Source organism: Nicotiana tabacum, chromosome 10, assembly GCF_000715075.1.
Source record: "Nicotiana tabacum cultivar K326 chromosome 10, ASM71507v2, whole genome shotgun sequence".
In the NCBI taxonomy this organism is placed as follows: domain Eukaryota; kingdom Viridiplantae; phylum Streptophyta; class Magnoliopsida; order Solanales; family Solanaceae; genus Nicotiana; species Nicotiana tabacum.
Genome location: NC_134089.1, coordinates 84,533,992 through 84,555,478, shown reverse-complemented (window position 1 = coordinate 84,555,478; position 21,487 = coordinate 84,533,992). Strand labels below are relative to the sequence as shown.

The following is a 21,487-nucleotide window of genomic DNA, read 5'->3' as shown; positions in this document are numbered from 1 at the left end:
GAGAAGCAAAAACACTACATTAAGACAAGTGTCTTAACCACAAAAAACCAAGTGGCATTATTAAGAAAAAATAAACTAATTTTTTTTAAATTTTAAATTTTAAATTAATTGGTTACACTACTTGAATTAATAAATATAGATATCTTATACTAATTATCAATAAAAAAACAAAATACAAAAAATATCCTACTCACCTCCTCTTTATATAGCGTTCAAAATCATGATATATTGATTTTTGCGCTAATTGTTACACAAATGCTACAGGGAACCTTCTTCTGTTGTTATTAATTTTGGGAGCTATTTTCTCCCTTATAGATCTTGTTCTTTTTTTCTCATTAATTATAATATATTATGCAGGTAACATTGACGAGTGAGTGTAAAGAACTTTACCAGAAAATATACAGTCTAGCATATGTTATTGGCACATACTCGAAACCACAGGTGAGTGTGTGTGTTTTTTTTTTTTCCTTTTCTCCAGATAATAGATAATAGATGACAGAAATTTTTGTAATCATTGGATATTCCTCTTGTTGTTCTCTGGGTCCAAAGTTCCAGGTGAGATACTGGTCTCCAATTAGAACAAATCCCTGTAACCAGTCTATCACACATTTGCATTACCTCTCTTTCAGATTCTTCCTTTACTTTACCTAGTGTACTCAATGTCTCCCCGTTCTTAGAGTCAAGGGATTGTGGTTTTAGTGGTAAGATAAAGAATTATGCACTGTTGCTCGGTAGCATACACACAAATGTTCCAAGTCCCAATCAAGTGATAAAGAATAAGAGTATCGTCTCACAGAGAATTGTTAGTAATTAATTCTTCAATTATTTAGTATCAAATTTAGAACAACTTCAATTTGTGCAAACAGTAATTGTTGAATTAATTTTCTAACACTACTCGAGAATTTAGCTGACAATTAAATAAGAACAATGATACGTTATGGAATTCACGTACAATTTACTAAGATTACACGAGAATTTAAGTTTAAAGCCTAGAGTTGTGACCTCCCTCGATTCATTTACTACTTGCATTCTCTTTAACTTGCTTCAACGAATTGAGTCATTAACCAAAGGCATAACTGTGCTAATTAATATATCTCGGATTGCTCATAAGTTTATCTTCTTTAATTTATTATCTATATCTCTATGAGAATAACACTATTTAAGATGCTTAGTTTTACACCCTAATGATGGTTGCAGTTAAGAATTATGAAGGTGTTAATAGGGCAAGCGTCAATTCCTACGATTGTGTAATTATGAAGATATTACTTTCTTTTCTTATTTAGGATTACATATAACACTATTTTAACCCCAACATACTTGAGGAGATAATCAAACAATTCAATTACCAAATCACTTCTGCTCTTTTTCTTTACATGGTAGAGCATTAGGAAGATTAGCTACATTTGATGATGCTCAACCGAAGCAGGGAATGTCCTGGAAGTAGGCTATGAGTCACATGAAGGACTTTGTTTACCTGTATAATGGGTAGAAATATCAGCTTATTAGCGGGTGGACGTTTAGTTGAGGTCATCTGGAATAGGCTAGAGGTCGTTTGGATTAGACTTAAGGAGGAGAAGCTGGAGTCAAACGAGTTGGAATGGCAAGAACCGTGGGGATGGCCTTTTGATTGTGTAATTTGGTGAGAAGTAGAGGATGTCTAAAAATCATTACATCTGCTGAGACAAAGTACTTATGTGTAGCAGTATCATAGCATTTGTAACCTTTTTGGTGATGGGAGTACCCAAGAAAGTACATTTGATAGACTTTGACTGGAGTTTGTCATTTCCGGGAGTGAGATCTTGGATGAAGCTTGTGCACCCAAACACCAGTTGAGAAGAGGAATCAGAGATTGATCCGACTAAAGGATAGAAGAAGGACCTTTGTGCTGTAAAACAGAGGAAGACATGCGATTGATTAGATAACAAGCAGTTAGTAACAGTGTCACTTCATAGAGGAACCGGATCATGAGAATGAATCAGTATGTGCAAGTTGTCTCGATCAATTAACTTTCATTTTAATACTTGTCAACATAGTATGGCTTATTTGAGTAGTTTATAAGGTTCTGAGTTCTCCACTACTAGTGATTGGGACTTAAGCTTTCGAGTTAGCAGGGACAAACCCGAATAGCTTGTTTGGGCCAGTGTTGGACTAAGGATGTTATTCACATCCATTATTTTTCTGTCAGCACTCTGTGATCTGCTAATCTCTAGTGTGAATGTGTGATGCATGGAGTCCCACACTCATTTATGAAGATCTTCATCTATATTAGCTTTAAGCTAGGATTTCTTCCCTTTTTGATTGACAATAACTTTCCATTACCTTTTCTATTTCTTCTTTTGGGTGACTGTATTACACCTCTTTTGGCAATGGGAGTAGTTTCTTGCAATTAAAGGACTCAACTGATTCTCACGCAGGTAGCTCTTCTATATGGAATCACAATGGGTGGTGGAGCTGCAATTTCAATCCCAGGAACATTCCGTGTTGCGACTGAAAAAACTGTAGTATATCTGCCCTTATTCTGCAATTTTGTTCTTTTTAAGTATCTTTCATTTGCTTTGATGTATCCCTGTCAAGCGGGTGCAATAAGGGTGGGAATACTTAGTGTGGATTCTTCAATATACACTATAAATTAGCAAAATGTTTGGTGTTTCCCACATTGAATACTTATGCACATACATACTTAATACGTACCCATAAATGAATAACATAACTTCTGCTGTTCTTTGTTAGTTTTACCGTTAAATTGACCAAATTTAATACTTTTTGACTCTGGTATTCTACCTACTGGGGGTGCCTATGTGACTAGTTGTATGGGCATGCATATTTTGAGTCCAGATTGCAATTTTCATATTGTTGAACAGTCTTAATCCTTTTTTTTTTCCTAAATATTTGAACAAATTCTTCCTTCTGAGTTGAGGTAAAGAGATTTTGAGTCCCTAACAAGGATGATCTCGAGAAAGGAAAAAGAAATTTCTAGCTTACCTTTACTTCTTGGGATCAAAAGAAGACACTTTCGCTTGCAATCAGCTTCGTTTCTTAACTTTGCCTCTTGCTCCTCCATGTAATTCGTCTGTCATATCACAAATTGAGTACCCTATGTTTTGCGCTGCTTTATGCCGAACTATATTCGTTTCTGATCTTATGGTGTAGCACCTGTTGGTTTCAACTTCACTCTCTTTCATATGATTCATTTTCCATTATCCACTCCTATTCTCTCACCATTTTTCATGCAAGTGATAAGGCTGTGATCCTGATATCCATGATTGACGTTTTGGACTTCTTTATTTGAACCAAAGATTGATCTAACTTGTGATTTTCCATATTGATAATCTTTTCTGAGAATTTGCTTAAACATGATATTTGCTTGGTAAGAAAAAATAGGTTTACTAAAGTTGGATCGTGGAATATGTGATAGTTAAAGTGAATGTATTCAATTTGTAAGAGGGTGCTGCCCAACCCTCAAACAAAGCTGTCAGACTTGTCTTCCATATGCCTAGATCACATATTCTGGATTTGTTCCCAACATTAGGTCTCTTATTCCATCTCCTCAAAGAAAAAAAAAATTGTTCCCAGAGTACTTCTGTCCTCATCTCAGCCACATTTTTGGATACGAAATGTTGAATGCTGGAGTGAAATAAAAACTGTGCTGCTGATGTTGGAAGGAGTGAAGACATCAATGATTTGTTAACCTTTATGGATGGACAGGGTGGAAAGGGAAGTTGTGGATATTTTAAGGGAATGGCATTCTGGCGATGCTATTCTCATTGGAACAAAGAAGAGGAGCAGCGGGGTGCTGGTCATCTGGACAGGAGATGGAAAAGGAAGGGAGGAGAGCTTGGATGTGATTGAGTTTCTTTAAGTGGTCTATCTAATGAAATAATATGTGCTCAACTCTTCAGCTTTTAAGATATCTCTTTTTGATGATGTTCAGCTTTTAAGATATAGATATCTTTTCTTACCTACATAACTGCTCCACCTTTTTTCGGAAAGGTCCATGAATTTTGATTTCCTTCCAAATTCTTTTCTCTTGCCCATCCCCCAGTGTTTTGACACAGGAAATTCTTTATGTTGGTATCTCTTTTAAAGAAAAGGTAGGAAATATAAAACAATGAACTGCAGCTAGTAATTCCTCTTTGGATTTATCAATACTCAATTCACGATATTGCGAAACATACTCTATTATCGTCATGAATATTATTCCTTCACTGAGCATTCATACATTCAATGCCATTGTATTGCTGTGTGTACCATGGCTCACCCTGGTTCAAGATTTGTCGCAACAGGCAATATTAGTTGCTAGGGAGCTGATTATGTACTGCATTTGCAGGAGAGTACCTGGCCCTAACAGGAAACAAGCTCAGTGGAGCTGAAATGATGTCCTGTGGTCTTGCTACACACTACTGTCTCAGTGTAGTCAGTTCCTTCCACTGAATCATATGTTTTTCTGGTTGCTGTACAATTACTAAGATTACCTGATATATGTATCATCTGGCTATGTCACCTTTCTTCTTTTCAATCCTCTCAGAGGCTTCCCTTAATCGAGGAACAACTCGGAAAGCTTATAACGGACGAACCTTCTGTCATTGAAAGTTCCCTTGCAAAATTTGGAGATATTGTCCATCCGGATAGAATGAGTGTACTTCAAAGGTACTACTTATCTTGTGAACCAGTTCCAAATTAGAGATCCATACTGTTTGAGCTTCCCTTCACTGGGTTTCATTAAGCTTCTTTAGGTGTCTAGGCTTCTTTAGAAATTCAGCGCCGCCCTCCCTCTTGTTGGAGAAACCACTTGAACCAGTGTATGGACCCTAAAGTTTTCATGCTTCCTAGTTCTCGCAATGCTTCGTGCACTAACCTATTTTGAGTTGTTCTCTGCCTTCTAGCAATTATTTTAGCTAATTTTTATAATTAATCAGCGAAGTGACATTCACTTCGTATAGCAACGTCTTTTTTGTGATACATAGACATGCTTATTGGAGATTATGCCCTATGCAATCTTGATAAAAGAATTACTAATTACAAAATTAAAATGTTTGGCATTGTTAGTTACTTTCTTTAGAACTCTTCATTGCGCCTTGAGCTCTGTTTGTTTTATCATTCTTCTGTATCTATTAATACCTTGCTTGCCTAACTCCTGATGCTTTAAAATTATGCAATTTGAGAAGTATGAATTTTACAAGCTGATGATTATGGATTAAGCTTTCTCATGCTTTCATGAATCTTCTAATTGTGGTTTTTCTTTAGTTTTCAAAAGTTTTTGGTTATCTATCCTGTTTTCCTTCTGCGTCGTTTCTGCTTAAATACCAGCCTATATCTGATGTTTTTGTTAGTTCGTCTTGTTTGTCCTGTGTAGGATTGAAACACTTAATAAATGTTTCTGCCATGAGACAGTGGAGGAAATCATTGATTCTCTGGTAAGCATGTAATCTTTACCTCCTGTTTCTGTAAAAAAGATGTAATTCTATTTTGCTAAGCAAAATGTGATAACCCGCCATGTCATCATGCCACATAGGCGCCATTTGGCATATATTAATGCCATGTGGAAGCTTACATAAGAAGAAGGCTAGCATTTGTGAGAACATTCTAGAGAGGTATGCACATTTCCTTAGGAAGAACCTAGATCCTTATGGATTTGCTAAGAAAGTCCTTGGAATCTTCTAGGTTTGTAGAAAATTCTAGAAAAGGCCCTTATCTTGTAAATATCAAGGACTTGTGTAATAATTAATATTTACACACTAGCCCCTAGGAGACTAGTATATAAAGGGGGCCATTCATTTGTAATTCATCAAGCAAACAATTCAAGTTCTCTCTAATACAAAACTTCCTTTAACAATTCTCTTGTGTTCTTTCTTCCATTCTCTTAGCGATCTTGAGAGTAGTAAGGCTGACTTGACATAGCAAGAACGTGAGCAAGTTGTGCAAGATCGTGAGCGAGTTGTCAAGTGCCGCACGTGTACTTAGTTAACAACTAAGGACGTGACAACGTGGTATCAGAGCAAAGGTTTCAACTAAGGGACTAGCGAACGACGGAGAAATTAACGCTGCCAACACCCAAGCCAACGTCATCCAGGATGCTGCTGGCAAGAGCGGCCGTAGCAAAAGAGGAATGCCACCAACAAGAGCCATGAGGTGCCACCCGAGGTTGTGTCAAACGAAGGGCTTACATCCCAAGAACCATCTGCCACTGAGGCGAGCGAGGATGAAGTGAAGGTCCTTCCAGAGGACGTCTCGCTCGGTAAAGAGTGGGTGATGAAAATGAACACGGGGATGGACGCTTTGGAGATCTTTGGCCAACGCTTGGGGAATGTGGAAGGCACCCTTAACGTTCTTGAGGGGCACACTCTTGAAGAGATTGAGAGTATCCGAAATGACTTGGAGGGACGTACACAGACTGAGATGGAACTAAGGCAAACCATCACTGCCTTAGAGTGCAGACTCATGGAGGCTTTGAGTACTATCGATGCTATAAAGGCAAAAATAGAGTCACTCGAGGAGCATGTCAATGCTGGCGTGACCGAGGTAGCAGCAATGTTGTGGTGACGAGGGAGGCCAAGATCGAGGCTCCCAAACCCCCGGTGTTCAAAGGTGTTCGTGATGCACAAGAAGTGGAAAACTTCCTTTGGCACTTGGAGAACTACTTCAGGCACGACAAAGTGAGGGACGACGAGGCCAAGATCAACACTGCGGTATTGTGCCTCTTAGAGACTGCCATGCTATGGTGGAGAAGGAAGATGGCCGACGTGGATAAAGGTCTATGTACTATTAGCACATGGGATCAGTTCAAAGCGGAGTTCAAGCGACAGTATTTTCCAAACAATGTCTTGTACGAGGCAAGGCGCAAGCTTAGGGAATTGAAGCAAACAGGGAGCATATGTAACTATGTCAAGGAGTTCACTACCCTTATGCTTCAAATCCCCAACCTGACCAATGATGACTTGTTGTTCCACTTCATGGACGGGTTGCAAAATTGGGCTAAGCAGGAGTTGCAACGCCGACAAGTCACTGATATAGACCAAGCCATAGTGGAGGCCGAATCATTGATGGATTTCAGGCATGACAAGCATGACAAAGGCAATGTCAAGGAGTCAAAGGTTAACAATGCCAAAGGTGGGGGAGACCGTGGCAAAGTCAAGGAGATACAACAACAATACTCAAAGACTCAAGATTTCAAAAAGTCGAGTGGTCGTCAGGGCTACGCCGAGAAGAAGGCGCAGGTCGAGAAGAAGGGATGCTATATATGCGGAGGGCCACATGGCTTCAGGAATTGTCCTGACCTCAAGAGCCTCAGTGCCATGGTACGTGAGCGGAAGGAGCAGCCACAAGGAGAGAGTCCGGGAACCGCACAGTTGGGTATGATCGGATTATGTGGTGTTGTCACGAAGCAAGCTATCCAACCTACCGAGAATGGCAATCAGTACGTGGATCTCACCATCAACAACAAGCCCGCTCGTGCAATGGTGGATACTGGAGCAACTCATAATTTCGTGATTGAGGCTGGCGCAAAGAGACTCGAATTGAAGCTTGCTCCAACCAACTCTCGCGTCAAGACCGTGAATGGCGAGATACAGAATGCTCGGGGGGTAGCTAATGGAGTTGGTGTCAAATTGGGAACTTGGAAAGGTATGACAAACTTTATCGTAACCGCTATGGATATCTTTGACATCATACTGGGGCAAGAGTTCTTTAGACATTATCATACTTTAATCGACCCCTACCTCCAGCGTCTCTTGGTTATGGAGCGAGAAGGAGCTTGCATGGTACCTATAGTGACTATGCCACACGGACAGATCCAAGCACAACTCTCAGCTATGCAGGTTGTCAAGGGGATCAAGAAGGGGGAGCCGACGTTTGTGGCAACCATTGCAAGTCTAGAGGAAGACAAAAATTTTCAAGAAACAGTACCGCCTTGCATAGAGAAGTTGCTTAAGGAAAACAAAGATGTCAAGCCCGAGGAGTTGCCTAAGCACTTGCCGCCCAGGCGAGAGGTGGATCACAAGATTGAGTTGGAGCCAGGGGCTAAGCCACCCGCATTTGCCCCATATCGTATGGTACCTCCCGAGCTAGAGGAGCTCAGGAAACAATTGAAGGAGCTGCTAGATGCTGGTCACATTCGCCCAACAAAGGCATCTTTTGGCGCACCAGTATTGTTCTAGAAGAAAAAGGATGGATCGTTGCGTTTGTGCATAGACTACCGAGCACTTAATAAGGTCACCGTGAAGAATAAGTACCCGATCCCGCTCATTGCTGACTTGTTCGATAGACTTGGGCAAGCCAAGTAATTTACCAAGGTGGATCTTCGAAAGGGCTACTACCAGGTTCGCATTGCGGAAGGAGATGAGCCAAAGACAACATGTGTGACGAGATATGGAGCTTTTGAGTGGTTGGTGATGCCCTTCGGCTTAACCAATGCATCGGCCACATTTTGCACCCTTATGAACAAGATTTTTCATCCCTACCTTGATCAGTTCGTGGTAGTCTACCTAGATGACATAGTCATCTACAGCAACACCTTGGAGGAACACATGGAGCACTTAAGGAAGGTTTTCCAAGTCTTGCGGGAGAACGAGCTATACATCAAGAGAGAGAAGTGCGAGTTTGCACAATCAAAGGTGCACTTCTTGGGCCATGTCATTAGCAATGGCGAGCTACACATGAACGAGGCTAAGGTACGTGCTATCCAGGAGTGGGAGGCACCCATAAAGGTAACTGAGTTGAGATCCTTCCTTGGCCTTGTTAACTATTATCGTCGGTTCATCAGTGGATACTCAGCAAAGGCCGCACCATTGACTGAGTTGCTAAAGAAGAACAAGCCATGGGTTTGGACGGAGCATTGCCAAAAGGCGTTTGAAGGCCTTAAGGCAGCTGTAATAGAGGAGCCAATCTTGGCATTACCTGACTTTGCCAAGACTTTTGAGGTGCACACAGATGCCTCAGACTTTGCCATTGGGGGTGTCCTGATGCAGGATAAGCATCCCATAGCATTTGAGAGCCGTAAGTTAAATGAGACGGAGCGGCGTTACACGGTACAAGAGAAGGAAATGACTGCCATTGTGCATTGCCTTCGTACATTGAGACATTATCTGCTCGGGTCGAGGTTCGTGGTCAAGATTGATAATGTGGCTACTAGCTATTTTTAGACACAGAAGAAGCTCACACCAAAGCAGGCTAGGTGGCAGGATTTCTTGGCCGAATTTGATTATGCGCTGGAGTATAAGCCGGGCAAAGGTAACGTTGTAGCCGATGCCTTGAGCCGGAAAGCCGAGCTTGCTGCAATCACTTCAGCGAGATGGGATATTCGGGAGGCTATAAAAGAAGGCATGCAACATGATCCAGCAGCCAAACAACTTATCGAGTTAGCCAACCAGGGCAAGACGAGACGTTTTTGGGTAGAAGACGACATATTGCTTACCACGGGTCGGCGGGTCTACGTACCTAAGTTTGGAGACATTAGACGACGGATCATAAGGGAGAGTCATGATACAATGTGGGCTGGTCATCCAGGCCAACGTCGCACCAGGGCCTTGGTTGAGTCAGTCTACTATTGGCCACGCATGCGAGATGATATAGAATGTTATGTGCAGACTTGTCTTGTATGTCAGCAGGACAAGGTTGAGCAACAACAGCCCGGAGGACTTTTGGAGCCACTACCAGTTGCAGAGCGTCCATGGGAGAGCGTGACTATGGACTTTATCACTTGCCTACCAAGGTCCGACGGTTATGGTACAATTATGGTGGTCGTGGATAGATTTTCCAAATATGCCACCTTCATGCCCGCCTCACCAGGTTGCGCAGCCAAGGAAGTCGCCAAGCTATTCTTTAAGAACGTGGTGAAGTATTGGGGCTTACCAAAGCATATAATCAGTGATCGAGACCCCCGCTTTACTGGAAACTTTTGGAGAGAGTTGTTTGACATACTTGGTACGGAGCTGCACTTTTCTACTAGTTTCCACCCACAGACGGATGGACAAACGGAACGAGTCAATGCCTTACTAGAATGCTACTTGTGGCATTATGTAAGCACGCATCAGAAAGATTGGGCAAGGCTCATAGACATCGCCCAATTCTCTTATAACTTGCAGCGGAGTGAGTCCATGGGACGGACACCATTTGAGCTAGCCACAAGCCAACAACCACAAACTCCACATTCCTTACCAGCCGCGTTTGAGGGAAAGAGTTTGGGGGCTTATCATATGGCCAAAGGATGGGAGGAGCAGCTCGACACTGCTAAGTCCTACTTGGATAAGGCAGCTAAGAAGATGAAGAAGTTTGCGGACCGTAAGCGGCGTCCCACATACTATAGAGTTGGGGACATGGTCATGGTGAAGTTTAACCCAAGACAGTTCAAGGCACTACGGGGCATGCATCAGAATCCGATTCGCAAGTATGAGGGGCCATTTAAGATCGTCGCCAAGGTAGGCAAGATCTCATACAAGCTTGACATGTCATCGTATCTTAAGATCTACCCTGTCTTCCATGCCAGTATGCTTAAGCCATATCATGAATATAAGGATGATCCGAGTAGGGGCCAATCAAGTCGGGCGCCAATGACTGTCACCGCCTCGCATGATCGGGAGATCGAGGCTATCATAGATTACCAGGCCAGGCGAAAACAATGGCAAAAAGCCACCGCTATGTTCCTCGTCCATTGGAAAGGGCAATCACCAGAGGAGGACACGTGGGAACGATATGAAGACTTGTGGCAATTCAAAGATAAGATCCGAGAGTTTATGCAGCAATATTGCGCCGCGGTCGTCGCAATATTGGGTGGGGGAGACTGTGATAACCCGCCATGTCATCATGCCACATAGGCGCCATTTGGCATATATTAATGCCATGTGTAAGCTTACATAAGAAGAAGGCTAGCATTTGTGAGAACATTCTAGGGAGGTATGGACATTTCCTTAGGAAGAACCTAGATCCTTATGGATTTGCTAAGAAAGTCCTTGGAATCTTCTAGGTTTGTAGAAAATTCTAGAAAAAAGCCCTTATCTTGTAAATATCAAGGACTTGTGTAATAATTAATATTTACACACTAGCCCCTAGGAGACTAGTATATAAAGGGGGTCATTCTTTTGTAATTCATCAAACAAACAATTCAAATTCTCTCTAATACAAAGCTTCCTTTACATAGCAAGAACGTGAGCAAGTTGTGCAAGATCGTGAGCGAGTTATCAAGTGCTGCACGTGTACTTAGTTAACAACTAAGGACGTGACAAAAAGCTCTTAAAATTATATGGGAGTTAATATCTTTATTTTTATGTTCAATCAAACAAAATTCTGAAGGATGAGAACTTATAGCAGAATTCAAAAACAGAGTTTTTGTCTGTCTACATAATAGATATCTACATCTCATCTTTGTCTGAAAACAATATTCAGAACCATATAGAAATCTTTCTAGGTTTGTGATTTAATAGCACATCCACCCAAGCTCGCAAATCTATTCAAAATAGTTTCTACAGGACAAGAGTTTTCTTTCCTGGCAATACACATAGGGTCTAAATTTCTTCTCTTGTTTTCTAAATATTTTTTTGGCACACCTCTGATCACTAATTCCTAAAGAATTTAGGAAAGTGAGGCAGGTAAAACAGCAGATGCCTGGTGCATTTCAACCCTGAAGAGACTAAGAGAGGTGTCACCATTGAGCTTGAAGGTTTCTTTAAGATCAGTAAGTTCCTTTTGAACATTTTATCCTGTAACATGCCCACCTGCATTCTTGGATGACACTCCACAAAGTGCTTTTTCTAACAGATACGTGAAGGAGATTTCAAACTCTTGACCAGTGCATAATTCGTGAGTATCGAATGACATTACAAGCATTCTTTGGACGAATTACTCGTGACTACTGTGAGGTACAGCATGTTTCTTGAATCTGGTTCAATTAGTAGAAGCTATGAGTCCTTGCAACTGAAACTGCACCCATGTCTTCTTACAGGGGGTTCGAGCACGGATGTTGGATAAAGATCTTTCCCCCAAGGTAAACCCTTTTTTTTGGGCACTTCATTGAGTTTGATGTGTCTTCACAGAAATAATTTATGTGTAGAATCAATTTTTTGAAGTCATTGATTAAAGATAAACGTTAGGGGCATGTGATGGTAGTATTAAGTGGTGGGTGAGGCATAAGGATTCATCATGAAGGCTGCCAGCCTACAAAACAAGGGTAAGGCATAAGCCTAATCTTCTATGATAGTCATAAATAGTAAAGGGTGAAAATAATTTATTCATGTGGAGCAACTGTATGGAGTAAGATTGTAGGTAGTTGTAGAAAACAATTTACACCTCTAAAGCATGCATTTTTGTAACTCATTCGGGCAGAAAAACATTCTCAATAGTTTGTTACAGTTTAAGCCGAACCTTGAGGTCCTATACAATTGAACTATTCTTTTTCCAGTTTCAAAAACACATATACAATTGAAAGGGAGAACAAGCTGACACAAACAATAAAAAACACACACAAATAAGCACAAATCAGGGAATATTGTTACATAATGCTAATCAGAGCATCCACTCTGTTGGGGTCTGTCTTATGAGCACTCAAGGGCATGGCCTAGCGGTCAATGAGGTGGGAGAAAATCTTGAAGACCAGTGCTCAAATCCGAACAAGGACAAAAAACGTTAGGTGACTTGTTCCCATTTGTTAAAGTTTTGGTGAGTAAAGTTACCCAGCACATGATGTTACCACCTCAAAAAAAAAAAGGGAAAGAAAAAAGAGTTACCTGGTGCTATGCGGTGGGAAGTAGCAAGTGCTTGGTGCCCTGGTGGAATAGTCAAGGTGAATGCAAGTTGGTCCAAACATCACCGTTATATCTGTCTTGTGGATAATGCCGCCTAAGTCCATTTTCTGTAGTAATCTGGCCGTGCTTACCTACTGGAGATTTTTGTTTCAGCTAACAATAGTTCAGTTCTTAGAGCAAAGCTAGTTGCCAGTTTTTGAATTGACTTACTGTTTGACATCACATGCAGTGGGATCCTCCAAGCTTGGAACATGTAACGAGTGACATGGTAGATGAGTATTTTTCTCCTCTAACAGCGTTGGAACCGGATTTGGAGCTACCGACACAGCAACGGGAAGCTTTCGCGTAGCCTCTGGGAAGGACAACAGTAATTTCCCTATTATTCTTCCCTTGGCTGACCACAGGCCAAATAAAAGAAAGGCTTACCTGTGCTTATGTAACATTCTTATTACTGGTTTCATTGGATGAATGAAATTAAGAGAGCATTGAATATGTATGCCTTCTATATAACCTTAGTTGAATTCTGAAAAAGGACAACGGATCTAAACTGCCAGTGAATTGGTCGAGGAAATGAGCAAGCAGCAGTACTTTCTGACAGAAACTAAATAAAAATGAATCAATAATACATCGAAAAATGTTATCCAAAAGAACGCCAATCCTCCAGGGGATTAAGACGGAGATCCCATCTCCCCTTCTCTATTGGTCTTATCCTCTGAACTCCTCTCCAGAATGGTCAATGTGATTACTCAATGCCAAGATTTTATCCCTTACAAGATGAGGAAACAAGGTCCTTGTATCGCTCATTTAACTTATGCGGATGATACTATCTTATTCAGCTCTACTGACACCACTTCTGTTGAGATCATCAAGCAATGCTTAGATGATTACTCCAATACTTCTGGGCAACTGATTAACCTCAGCAAATCTCATTTTTTCTTACATCCTAATGCTCAGGATAATCAAGTACAGTTTATAAAAACCTTACTGGTTTCTCCAACAAGAACTTCCCATTTACTTACCTTGGTGTCCCTATCTACTTGGGAAGAGAGAAAATTGAATTCTTCAGTGATTTTTATGATAAGGTGGGTAGAAGAATTCAAGGCTGGAATGGAAAACTTATGTCCTTTGGAGGTAAACTATCCTTATGAAGGTTGTCCTCTATTCCATACCCATGCATATCCTTGCAGTTTAAAAAACCACACTCCAAATTATTGAAAAGCTGTCTTGTAACTTTTTGGGACAATTCAGGAGAAGGTAAAAAACATCACTGGTTCTCTTGGTCCTCTATGTGCTTTGGTAAAAATGAAGGAGCTGGTTTTAGGTCCATCCATGACATAGACAAGGCCTTTGCAACTAAGTCATGGTGGGTCCTTAGAACAAAAAATTCTCTATGGAAACCTGGTCTTTCCCATATTTGGAGAAGAATGATGGATATAAAAGCTGAGTCTGAGAAACATATTAAGGGGTCGTTTGGTATGAGGTATAAGAAGGTATAAGGGTGGTATAAAAATGTAATACCACCTTAATACTCTGTTTGGTTAGCAAACCATGTATAAGTTATCCCGGTGTTAATTTGAACACTGGGATAACTTATACCTTATAGAAGGTGGGGTAATTAGCACCGGTATAACTTATACTTTCTTCTTAAAAATTATACAATTATCATTCTTAATAAAACATACCAAACAATGAATAAACAACAATCCCAGCATAACTAATCCCAACATAACTTATCCCAATATAACTTATACCGGTATAAATCCTATTCGAACCAAACGACCCCTAAGTGGAGACTTTTTAATGGAAGGGCCTCTTTCGGGTGGGATAACAGGTCAGAACATGGCTCCTTAGCCAAGTTTATAAATGACCCTAATAAAGGGAAGGAGACAGTTGTAGACTTCATTCATAAAGGTCACTGGAACCTTTCTGCTCTTGAGAATGTTCTTCCTAGTTCCATTGCCAGGTATCTCTCTCTGATTAAGGCTCCTGATGGCTCCAAACTAGATCAGCCTATATAGACCATTACCAATGATGGTTCATTTTCCTATAAATCTGCATGGCATCTTTTCAAGCAATCTAGAAAGGTTACCTACTCTACTAGTAATATTTGGTATAAAGGGATCTCTTTCAAAATATCTTTCTTTATGGTGAGATTAATTCATAACAGATCGCCTATTGATGAGAGATCAGTAGAAAATTTGGATTTGTTGGTTCATCTATGTGTTCTTTCTGTAAAACACCTAAATATGAAATCATTGAACATGTTTTCATTAGCAGTGAAGGGAAGGGGCATCAACTGCTTGGGACTTGTTTGGTGGTTCTTGTGGCTTGAAAACTACCAACAGATTGGGACAAACTCTTTCCAACTGGTGGTTAACAAAGTCCAAGAACAATTTTCACTCTTTTTTACTTTACTGTCTTCCCATGCATATGTTGGGAATTTTGGAAACAAAGATGTGCTATTAGATATGGAAGTGGAAAATATTTTGTTAAGAAACTTTTGCTCCAAATCCAGAACAGGATCTGCGTTCTTATTAATGTCAAGTTCCCATTTTTGCCCATCTTTTCTGAGTGGAAACATTTGATCCAAGCTGTGGAAATATGTAAACCTTTACTAAAGGTTATCGCTATCACATGGATTAAACCACCTGATGGTTACCTAAAACTTAACATTGATGGATGCAGCAAAGGAAATCCAGGCTTTGCGGGAGGAGGATGCTTAAGAAATTACTATGGAAATCTAATTATAGCTTACTCAATTTTCTTTGGTTCCTACACTAATAATATGGCTGAAGCAAAGGCTATTCTAGATGGCTTGGAGTGGTGCATTGTCAATAGATACAAGGAGGTCGAAATTGAATCTGATTCTTGTTTGACCAAAAATTGTTAAGCTTTTTGTTAAACTAATTAATGAGAAAATAGAGGATAAATCCTAGCCAAGGATAATTAGCTCTAGATCAAAGTGCATTAAATAGGAGAATAAGATATAGTCTTGATGTATGACATGCTTACATTCTTGATGTAAGCATCAAACCTTTAAGACTTATAAAAGATATCGAATATAAATGACATGCTTACATTCTTGATGTACTGTTCCATAATGTAAGAATAAAGAAGGAAAAGAAGGAATGCTATTAACAGCTGTGAGATCTATCTTTATTGATTCAAGAAAGATGATTACAAAGATTTGCCGCCTAGATCCGAAACTTCTCTTATTTTTCTCCTGTAGCATTCTCCGGTTCTTCTGCCTCTTTTTTTCTAAAAGAGACCAGACCCCCTTTTCTGGTTATCTTCCCCCTATATATATAGTAAGTATTCCCTTTTATCCAATGGTTCTTATCCAGAATGCTTTAATCCATTGATTGTACGTTGGGTTGTTCCCCTTAAATGTCTCGACATATACTTTGTTGTACAAGCTTTCTGATAGTTCGATCCCGGCAGCAACCGAGATACTCGTTGTTATGATATCTTATGAATACGACCACAGCTTAGTCGACCCCTCGCCATTCCTTTTAATACTGATCCTTGTGTAGTCAGATTTCAACACATACAGCTAGTTCCCCTATTGAGGTCACCTCTTGGCGAGCTCGATGGGCGGACTCTGTTGATTCGAGAAGGGGAAATCTGAACGTTTATTCAAGAGACAAGCACCTCATGGAGAGGTAGAGATGTGACGTTTCGAGAACTGCGTCAGACCGTTACGTCAGTTCATAATGTCATTAATATTTTTCATGCGTCATTATGGCGCACGTTTTCTATGTTTTGCATCGTTAATCGTGCCTTTTCCATTTTTTAACTGGCGGTGCTTGGTTTTCCCGCTCAGGGCATTTATATCCCTATAAATAGGTGAGAATCTCTCATTTGAATGTTACGCTTCTTAATCGCTCAAGAGAGAACTTTGCAACTCTTCTTCTCCAGTTTCTTAAATTTCTGTTTTTGTTAGGATTTGCTGCGACCACCACCATTTTCCCTTATCATTCTCATTTCTTTAGACCAAAGAGAAAATGGTCAGTGTTTCTTCCTACGCTGATAGAGTTATTGGTGCTCCGGTGCCGGAAGATGACGTACCCCTACTTGGAGAAGGAGTGGAAATGGCGAAAGACAAGGGTTTTCCAACGGTGGATGAGGTGGTTCCCCGCCCAAGGAAGGAGAGGACCGACTTTAATAGCCCTGCCATAGATGAGCGGGAGCCCGTTCCTTCTACGATGGATGCTGCGGCGCTCACGACGTTCAGAGCCAAATGAGGGATCCCTGATCATATTGAACTGGTGCCGACGGATCAGGACATAGTGCATTTACACCGTCCGAGCTACTGCGCATTTTATGCGTATCCCTTTGTCATCGGGTACACGCTTCCCCTTCTTTCCTTGGTGGTGGAATTTTGCCGCTTCTATGAGGTGTGTCCAGCTCAACTCTCTTCGTACGCGTACAAGCATTTCCTTATTCTCATCAAGTACGCAGAGCTGGCTGCCCGAGGAATTTCTCTACGATACATGCTTCACCTCTTCGCCCCCCATTTTCTTCGGGGTACGATAATTCACATGCGTCACTGTGGAGCCAAGAGTTTGGTGGTGAAAATGGACGACAAGGCAAATTGCCGCTTTTGGAAGAGCTTCTTCTACATCCAAACAGAGCACGTCGTGTCGAACCCGGCAGGGTTTCCTAAGACGTGGAATTTTGCCCGTAGGTCTTCTTTTTCTTTTTACTATGCATTTTCTCTTAAGATCTCGTCTCCCTTTAATGACCTCATTGAGGGTTTGTTTTTGTTTTTGCAGCCGAGAGGGTACCCCCTCCGCCAGTTGCTGATATTCGCGAGTGGGTGAGCGCTATTCTTCCCCATATGGTGGGATTCACGAATGGGCACCTTTCCATGAGAAGTTTGGGTGCAAGCCTCTTGTTGGTGAGTCTGCTCGTTGTGGACTGTTACTTTGTTCTTTGCTCCGTATTTTCTTTTACCTTATCTTTACTTGATAGAATCTCTTTTCATTGGTAAGTCGGAGAGGAGTGAGAAGGACGAGGGCTCCTGCGCTCGCTTTCTGCCAGCCGGCTTTCTCTACTCAACCCGTTCAAAAGACACATGTGGGTGAGAGCACCCAACGTGTGGTTGCACGGAAGACCATGTCAGCGATCGGGCTTGTTCGTTTGGAGGTTGCTCCCCGGTCAGATATTCCAGTTCTCGCCGTCCGTTCAACGGGCGAGCCTTCTCGCAACAGTAGCGAAGAGGCACCGTTAAAGATGCGGAGGTTGTCAGAGGGAGCGTCTTTGGTTGAGACGTCCTTGAGGGGAGACCCTACTTTGGCGGTATCTGGAGCTGGTGGTGACACCGATCGGGGTGCGGAGGCAACGCCTATTCCGGTTGCGGAAGAGACCACCGTGGCGGGGGATAGAGTTCGGAGGCTGTCGCGATTGTTCCTAGCGGCCCATCGTCATCTCTGCAGAACTGCTCCCCTTCTTTGGCCAATGAGAAGGGGAAAGGCGTGATTGTGGATGATTATGAATCGGATTCCGACATCGACCATAAGGATATGAGGATGTTCGAGGAGGGCTTTACCAGGGTCGATGTAAGGGAGGAAGGTCCTTCTCGTGTGCTCGAGATTCCATCAGATTTCAATCTTTTGGAGGACACAGTGGAGTTGGTGCCTCAATTCGACCTTCTGTGTTCTGCCGCCGAAAGCGAGTCTCTTCGGGAGATCAACGATTTCACTTTGTCACGAGGTGTGGCCGAGATGGCCTTGAGGGTGAGTTTCTTTTTTATATTTTCTTTATTTGTGCTATTTTGCCTTCGCTAATTCCTCCCTTCTTTTTCTTCCCACTCCTTTTTTTTTGCAAACTTACATGCTGGAGATTGAGAGTGCTCGTAGGGCTGAGACTAGGGTCGAAGTCTTTTTGAAAATGGACGCGAAGTATCGTCGGTACCGCGACAAGTGTCGTGAGATGCATGCGCAACTTAGGGAGGACAGTAATACTCAGTCTGTTAGGGAAGAGTTGGAGAAAAGGGATGAGGAGCTCGAAGTGGGCAAAGGGGTTGCGACGGAGTGTGAAAACCTTCAAGCGAAGGTGCAGTCTTTGCGGGCCGAGCTTGAACAAAATGCTACTAGAGTCGCTGATTTAAGTGTTGAATGGACGGAGAAGGTGGCCGAGCTAGAAAAGAAGGTGATCGAGTTAGAGATATCCGAGGGGGCTCGGGTGTCGGCTTTAGCGAGGGCGGCGGCGCTAGAAGATACTATCTGCGTCCTCATGTCTGAAAAGGAATCTGAGAGGGCGACGGCCACACTGAGGGAGGCACGGCTCGAAGAGCGTATTGGGGAACTTGATCGGGAGGCTACGAACCTCGGAGACCGAGTTGCGGTTCTTGAGGCCGAGAAGGCGCAGTTGTTGGCTCAGGCTACCCCTCAAGAATCTGCCTCTACTACCGTCCCCCGCCGTTTGTATGAGTTATGGGTCCATGCTGAGGCCTAATGAGATATATACAAGGGTTTGTGGGAGGCAATGAGCGTTCTTGAGACCGCTTTTAAAGATGCTCGGGTGAAGGCACACGAGGTTCGTATTGCCTGCGGTTACGACCCTGCGACACCGGAGGCCGGTGAGGGTGCTGAGATTGAAGATGGACTTCCTTTTGATGATGATGATGATGATGATGATGATGGGGAGAACGGCGGTGGAGATGATGCCGAGTGAAAAACATTTCTTGCAGCTTTCGTACTAAGTTTTTTTTTCTTTTGTTGTTTGTTTTCATCTTTTCCTTGGGAGCCCGCTTTTGGCCTTTTGTAAGGCGCAGCAGTTGCGCATGTACATTTTATGAATAAAATAGTTGCTTTGCCTTGGGTTATGCATCTTTTGACTTTCTTTCTCCCTTCTCCCTTTTTTTTTTGAAAAAGATCTTCGGACTTCCCCGCAATGAGTCCTTGATTTTTACTTGGGAATTCGAATAATGTCGAACTTAGAGCAATTCGAGCGAGATCAAATGTGAAGTAATTCGAGCAAGGTCGAATATAAAGTAATTCGAGCGGGGTCGAATGTAAAGTAATTCGAACAAGGTCGAATGTAAAGTAATTCGAGCGAGGTCGAATGTAAAGTGTAAAATCACTTGGTGGGGTTGTGCGAAGATGCTGCTTCATTTATTTCATTCGATGGAGAATATTACATATTGCTGCTTGTTTCATTCATACATTGGAGAAGTTCTAGTCTACCTAGTCCCTTCATCGTTCGGCCTGGAGAAGTTGTCGATAGGCGCGGCGATGAGTTTCACTCGAATTTAGTTTGCTTGATCCGAGCGAGATTGAATCTCGTTTTGTGAGTTCGATTGAAGTCGCTTTTGATCTGAAAATTCGAGTGAGGTTGACTTCTGATTTTCCATTTTGGGCGAAATCAGTTTTGACTTATATATTCGAGCGAGGTCGAATTTTGCTTTCACCTGGTGATGGCCGTAAGGGTGTTAAGTCGAGCAAGGACGAATTGTAACCCGTTTGGCGATGGCCAATGGCCGTAAGGGTGTTAAGTCGAGCGAGGTCGAACTGTAACTCATTCGGCGATGGCCGTAAGGGTGTTAATTCGAGCGAGGTCGAATTGTGACTCGTTCGGCGATGGCCGGTGTAAGGGTGTTAATTCGAGTGAGGTCGAATTGTAATCCGTTTGGTGATGGACGATGGTCGTAAGGGTGTTAATTCGAGTGAGGTCGAATTGTAACCCGTTTGGTGATGGTGCGGCTTTGCCTGTTGCATTACTTTTATTGGAGAACATCACTCATTGTTGTATTGTTTATGCATGCATTGGGGTGAGTTTGCTTTCATTGGAGAGTATCGTGCGTCGGGATGAGTCCCGATTTGTTTAATTTTGCTTTCATTGGAGAGTATCGTGCGTCGGGATGAGTCCCGATTTGTTTAATTTTGCTTTCATTGAAGGGTACTGTGCATCAGGATGAGTCCCGATTTGTTTAATTTTGCTTCATTGGAGAGTACTGTGCGACGTGATGAGTCCTGATTTGTTTAATTTTGCTTTCATTGGAGAACGTTATGCGTCGTTACAACGTGTACGTGTCGGTGGAGTCCCAGTTTACCTAGACCCTTCTTTGCTTGGCTTGGAGAGGTCGTTGTCGGGACAAACGACGAACTTATTGCTTGGGCTTCTAGGCACCTTGGACTAAACGATGTTCGGACGCGATTCACAATATTTAGTTCGCTGAATTGGCGTAGGATTGCCATGGCGAATATGCATGCAAGCTTTTCGAGTTCAAATTCTGCTTGTGTCGGAGAGACAGTATGTTCCACGTGCTCACCGCTTAGTCCCAGCTCATGGAGATTTTCTTAATAATATCAGCTTGTTTTGAGCCGTTTGTCTGCTATTTGCAATACGGTATGGTGTGGAGGGTTTTGTTTGGTGTGTTCGGTGTTGTTTGTTCCTTGTTCGCGTACTTGTGAGAATGCTCATGTTCCTATCCCAGTCCAAAAAGAGAAAAATGACAAGTTAGTTCCAAATGAAATTGCTCGTTACCTTGACCCGGTAAGTCGGGGGGGAGGGCGCTATAAGGCGACTCGTTCCACCCCGTACTCGAATGGCGATTTCAGATTTGGCAGCCCCATGTTTGGCTTCACCATTAGTCGCATCTAGGCTTCTCATGGGCTGAACTTACCTTGCCCGTTGGGATCTCGAGCTCGAGTCCTGGTTCAACCCCGTCTGATGTGCGTAGATAATAAGGGAAACATGTTATACCCTGTGCATATGGGTACAAAAACAAAGCACGGTAAGTCGGTTATTTC

The 21,487-nt window shown here is 42.2% G+C and overlaps 1 protein-coding gene across 8 annotated transcripts; it reads left to right on the top strand.

Annotated features, from left to right (window-relative positions):
* Positions 1-239: 239 nt before the first annotated feature.
* LOC107759386 (3-hydroxyisobutyryl-CoA hydrolase-like protein 1, mitochondrial) lies at positions 240-13,244 on the top strand. 8 transcript variants are annotated; one of them, XM_075223027.1, is made up of 8 exons: positions 240-441; positions 2,415-2,498; positions 4,526-4,647; positions 5,354-5,414; positions 11,567-11,665; positions 11,749-11,849; positions 11,933-11,974; positions 12,961-13,244. In XM_075223027.1, the coding sequence occupies exons 1-6, from the start codon at positions 352-354 to the stop codon at positions 11,785-11,787; spliced, it is 495 nt and encodes a 164-aa protein (XP_075079128.1). In that variant the 5' UTR covers positions 240-351; the 3' UTR covers positions 11,788-11,849; positions 11,933-11,974; positions 12,961-13,244. The 8 variants fall into 8 exon arrangements, with proteins under 8 accessions (XP_075079128.1, XP_075079131.1, XP_075079132.1 ...); XM_075223028.1 differs by having other exon boundaries at positions 429-555; XM_075223034.1 differs by lacking the exon at positions 240-441 and adding an exon at positions 562-1,978.
* Positions 13,245-21,487: the final 8,243 nt, after the last annotated feature.

Excerpts from the sequence above, each read along its gene's own strand:
- LOC107759386 (XM_075223027.1), top strand. The coding sequence starts at position 352 with ATGCAGGTAACATTGACGAGTGAGTGTAAAGAACTTTACCAGAAAATA. Across the intron at positions 442-2,414 it reads GCACATACTCGAAACCACAG|GTAGCTCTTCTATATGGAAT; the intron begins GTGAGTGTGTGT and ends ATTCTCACGCAG. Across the intron at positions 4,648-5,353 it reads AGAATGAGTGTACTTCAAAG|GATTGAAACACTTAATAAAT; the intron begins GTACTACTTATC and ends TGTCCTGTGTAG.